The following is a 5,544-nucleotide window of genomic DNA, read 5'->3' on the forward strand; positions in this document are numbered from 1 at the left end:
AAGGAGCTCATTGCATATGAGACATGACATTGAGCCATGTGATCAAGGTGGAGAAGATCAAGACAAGGCTTGGCTTGATGGACCGGTTGCAAGTGTGAAGGGCAAGTTGAGTGATGACTTGGCGCTGATGGACCAAAGCAATAGTGAAGAGCAAGTGAAGTCAAGATCGATGAACTAATATGATCACGCGATGATATGGAGTGGATCATATCATTATCGATCATGTTGGTGCATGTGTTGCATCAACATTGAAGGAGATGGAATGGAATGCGCAAGGCAAAGGTATAACCTATAGGGCATTTCATTTCACCAATCATAGGTGTGTAGAGAAGTTTATGACCGGGTTTAGGATAGATGGTCAAACTATCAAGAGGGGCAAACTTGTTTGCATATCGGTCATCTAGTGCCACTCGAGTGATCTAACTTTGCATCGTAGCTAGGATCGAGTGGCGTGGCAAGTTGAGTGGCTAACTCCTTTGGAAAAATGTTTGTGAAATGCTAACACACTTACACATTGTGGTGTACACTTGGTGGTGTTGGCACATTTGCAAAGGAGAAGAAGTTGGAGTTGAAATGGATCAACTCAGTGAAGAAACGAAGACAAAAAAGGTCACTAGAGGTGACCGGAAGTAGGCCTCGCTTGGACCTACAGTCCGGTCATATGTTCGAGTGAGCGGCGCTGAAAGTGATCGGACGCGCAGTAGGCGAGTCCGGCCGTTGCTGATGATAGATGACGTGGCGGCGTTGTGGCACGCAGAGTGAAGAGAGTGAGAGACCGGACGCTGACCACGTCCGGTCGCCATTGACCGGACGTGTTAGGTCATGATTTCTCCTCTCTGGACTGTCTCTAGAAGTGACCTAACTCACGGAGGTGGAGCATCCGATCAACAAGCGGCGCGTCAGGTCAGTAGGCTCGGGGGCGTGGGCGGTTGCACCACCTGACATGGCTCGGGCGTGTCCAATCACTAGGTTGGTGCGTCCGATCGCCACTAATCGCGCAGGGTAAAGGAGCCGACCGTTGGAGATCGACGTGCGACGTTGAATCCGGGCGACATGTGGTAGCATCGTGGCGACCGAACTCCACTGTGCTGCGTTCGGTCGTTGTGTGGTGGCCTTATAGTGTTTATCCGATTGAGTGAGTGGGCGATTCTAGTGCGATTGCATCATGAGGTTTTATCGAGTGGCACTAAGGTGATCGAGGTGCAAGCTGGTGGTGCTTGTTACTCTTGAAGGTTGCCACCTCCTAGACGGCTTGGTGGCTTGTGACTCCGTTGAAGCACGCGAGAAGATTGTGCGGTGCTCCAGAGAAGAATTTGTGAGGGAGATTATGCTCATCCCGCGGGGATCGCGAAGAGCAACTCTAGTTGGGCGTGTCATTGAGCTACCCTCACTTTTGGGCTTGGCGGGTGATGCCAATTAGCCACCGAACCACCAAGTGAGCGGTCAACACAACGGGGACGTAGCTTGGTGGCAACCAAGTGAACCTCGGGAGAAAATCACCATGTCAACATTGTCTTCATCTTCTTCTCGGTGGTTTGCATTCCTTGCAACACAAGCTTGTATTTATATTTCATACATTATGCTTGTGTAGTTGCTCTTGTGACTAGTTTAGCTTTAGTGGCTTGCTAGTTGCCTTCTTGCTTGTGTAGCATAGAAGCAGCTGTCTTGCGTGGCTAATTTGGTTTTAGTAACCTTGTTAGTCACATTGCTTAGTTTGTGTAGCTTAGTAATTTGCGCTCTCTAATTTATCTTGTGTAGCCTTGTTATTGAGTATTGCTAGTGAGCTTAGGTGGCTTTGTGCTTTTTGCTTACTAGATTGTGTAGGTGCTCCCTGGTTTACTTGAAGTACTAGTTGCATAGGTTTGTGTGACCTTGCAAGCTAGAATTGGATAGCGGAGCACTAGCTAGCCCAGCACCTTTGTTGCCTCTTTAGTATCTTTACAAGGTGCTTGTGAACTTAGATAGAGGGGTGCAGTCTTGGCTAGACCGATAGTTTTAATTCCGTATTTGTTCTCGGTTAGCCAACGCGATTAAATTTAGAAATGACTATTCACCCCCCCCTCTAGTCCGCCATCTCGACCCTACAACGGCCAATAGCAGTCCCACCGCTTATTGTTCAAAGCCCCCTGGCTGCCTCCTCCTCATAGCCAGAATGCCTCCCAAAAATCCCTTTCTATAGGTAGAGACACAATCAGCAAAGGAATAGAGATGGCAGCGGATTGGGTAAGGTCTGGGTAAAGCATTTGTCCGCCCACGAGCGTACCAACAACCATTAGTTTATTCATAACTTCTGATTGATCTGACAGGTTAGGCAAGCAGATAATGGGAGGACTTTTGGGCCGTGGGCTTGTCATGGGGGCTAGGCCGGGAACGGTCATGCGGAAGGGAGACAAGTGGGGAGGCCGTGTGGGCTTGGGGTGAAGGCCTTTGGGCCAATCATGACCCAAGCCGAGAGGGGGAGTGGGGGAGGCAGGGAGGGAGGGAGTGGGCCGCGAGGTTGCCTTTGGCTTGGGAAGGGAGGAGTTCAGCAATGGGCTTGGCCCATGCGCAGACAGGGGGGAGGAGGAGAGGTGGGTGTAGGGCCGTGGGGTGGCTTCGGCCCAAGAGGAAGTTGAGGCTTGGGGTAGCATTAGGGACAGATTTGGCCCAAAAGCTGTTAGGTTTGGGCTAACATTACCTAGAGATTTAGCCGAAGTACGTAGAAAAATATTCAGCCTGTTCGTTTCGGCTCAAACGATTGTAGATTATTATTGCTGGCTGGTTTGGTGTGAGAGAAAAATACTGTTCTGGCTTATAATTCACGATCGTTTACGACCAAGCGAACAGGCTGATTGTCTTTTGGTTTTACTGTAGCATTAGCACGGGCATACTAGTACTCCCTCTCTCCCTGAAAGAATGAATTCCTAGCAACTTTAGGACATGTTAGCAACGAAGATAAAAGACCATGTTGCCTCTCATTAAACCGTTGAACCTTAATAACTCTCTAGTTACCGAGAAGCCTAATTAAGGAGTGTCGTTTGGAGTATCCAATAGCAGCGCATGAGAGAGAGGTTGTGTTAAATATGACCCAGACTACGAGAGAGATTAATGTGGATCTGTGTGTGGACCGTTCACCTCCATAAATCGATTCTTTTGGAGACAAATTTTTGGACTAGAAATTGATTCTTTCATGGACAAAGGGAGTAGTGAATATTATAATACCATTAATTCATGTAACTAAGAATTTTTTATCCTAGATCTGAAATATTGTTCTCCGAGACTTAGAACGTTTGTTTTATAAAGGCAGAATATTTTATCTTAGACCTAGAACAATACTCAATAAAAGAATAAAAACTATATCTTTTTGAGATAAATGTTCGTTAATAAAATTTTATCTAAATATATTTAAGTGGGGTCTTATTTTGAAGAGTTTATTACAAGAAATATGATGATGCAACCAGATTAATTTGGAATGTAGGTTCTTTATAACTTTTAATAAAAGATATTGCATGTCTGTCGATGCCAACAAATTTAGATTTGTTCCATGGAACTATGGAAGCATGGAGAAAGATATTGCATGCATACATACATGCGGTGCTTCGCGAGATTGGCACTTCACTCGGTGCTCAGAACCCTCTATCCAAACGCGTCCGGCTGGCGGTTGCCACGTGGCCCCCACTCCCTGGAGCCTGGAGGCTCGAGCAGACCGCATCTGTGCGACCAAGTCGCGCTCGAACGCACATCTCATCACATCACACACCGTCGAAACCTCAGAACCGCCATCATCAACGGCCAAGGAACCACCCGCACATGCCCTCGCGCTCCGTTTTACCGGCGCCACTCTCCCTCGCAGTCCTGAGCCTACATAAACTCTCCCGCACAGAGCTCGGAAGGGAAAGGAGACGCTGATCCAATCGCGATCGAGAGGCGAATCGTGCAGTTGGATCACGCAGCGCGATCGAGTGACCAAGCTGTCACATTGCACCGAGAATTAATCGAGATCGATCGATCGAGAGGCCGCAGCTAGCGGCGGCGTTTATTGGTGCCAGCGCAGCGCGCGGCCGGGGCCATGGCCGGCGCCGCGTTCCCGGCTGTCGTTTTGTCCCTCCTCGGCGCCGCCATTTTCTTGGTGGGCTCCGCATCGGCGGCGTGGCATGCGCAGGTGTTCGTGGTCGGCGGCGAGCCGAGGGGGTGGAGGAAGCCGACGGCGCCCAACGAGGAGAGCTACAACCACTGGGCCGTCAGGAACCGCTTCCACGTCGGCGACTTCCTCCGTAAGTGCATGCAGTAACTTAACCATACCATGCTTGCATCCATCGCATTCATTCATGCGCTACATTTGATATGCATGTATGTATCTAGCATGCACATGCACGTTGATGCGTGATCCGATCCTCCGCCGGCTGCAGATTTCAAGTACGACAAGAACGACTCGGTGCTGGTGGTGACCCGCGACGCGTACCAGCTCTGCGTCGTGGACAAGCCGACGCTGCATTTCGAGGGCGGGGACACCAGATTCCGCCTCGACCACAGCGCCTTCTACTACTTCATCAGCGGCGCGGAAGGCCACTGCGACGCGGGGCAGCGGATGACCCTGCGCGTCATGGTGCCGCAGCAGGGCGACAGCAGCAAGGCGCCCGCCCCGGCCGACGCGCCCGCCGCCGCGATGTCGCCAGGCGGAGAGGACGACGAAGGCGGGACGTTTGATCCGCCTCCCGGCCCTCGTCGTTCTTCCCCGCCAGGGTCCGGCGGGGCCGGGTCGTCGTCTCCTGGCTCGGGCTCCGGCTCCGTGTCGAGGCCGCCGCCGCACGTGGCGCCAGGTGCCGATGGGAATAAGACCAGCGCCGCTGGGTCTATGCACGACGCGTCGTCGTCGCCGTCGCTTCGTGGGCATCGCGTCGTCCTTGGGGTTGCTCTGGCCGCGCTGCTGCTGTTCTTGGCCGCTTGAGATGCATGGTTCGTCTATGCATCACGCATGGTGCTATGGTAGCCACTAGCTAGGGAATCGTTCGGTCGTTTGTCAGGTCTCACTGGGTGTTACGGCACTGAATGTTGCACAATTGTCGTAACTCTCATTTAACTGGTTACTGGAGTATGTATGCTGTGTCGCACATGTCTAATTTTTATCATTCATTTTGGGTATGTAAGAGAGTTTCTCCACCAGATTGATCAAATGTAATCTCTTTTTCTCTATAATCAGTGATAAAGGTGATCGAAGGCACATAAAACATACTTTAGCAGATCTCATTTTTCTAAAAAAAATTATTAATCCCTCCGAACCTCCCCTCAATCTCTCAAAGAAAGAGAAACAAATAGCAAAATTTCTTAATTCCTAACTAGCATCTTTAGGCCATGTTCGCTTCCCCAAGAATGACTCCTGGGAAGAATTTCCCGTCAGAATTGTTAGTTAGTTATATAAGCTTTCATTAGCCGGAATGATTCCTGACGTCATTTTGCCCTAGCCGAGTCCTTATTAGGTGGTCGGGTCCATCTTACAAATGCCATGCCGCAAGCCGTGGCCCCACGCTCCACACACCATTGCCCACGCGGTTGAGCCATGCCCCT

General features: G+C 50.4%; 1 protein-coding gene across 1 annotated transcript; it reads left to right on the forward strand.

The window, feature by feature from the left end:
* Positions 1-3,855: 3,855 nt before the first annotated feature.
* LOC136522880 (early nodulin-like protein 15) lies at positions 3,856-5,175 on the forward strand. The gene is made up of 2 exons (XM_066516676.1): positions 3,856-4,253; positions 4,389-5,175. Exons 1-2 carry the CDS (start codon positions 4,049-4,051, stop codon positions 4,925-4,927), a joined length of 744 nt encoding a protein of 247 aa, XP_066372773.1. The 5' UTR covers positions 3,856-4,048; the 3' UTR covers positions 4,928-5,175.
* The last annotated feature ends 369 nt before the right edge of the window (positions 5,176-5,544 follow it).

This window comes from Miscanthus floridulus, chromosome 18 (genome assembly GCF_019320115.1).
Source record: "Miscanthus floridulus cultivar M001 chromosome 18, ASM1932011v1, whole genome shotgun sequence".
NCBI lineage: Eukaryota > Viridiplantae > Streptophyta > Magnoliopsida > Poales > Poaceae > Miscanthus > Miscanthus floridulus.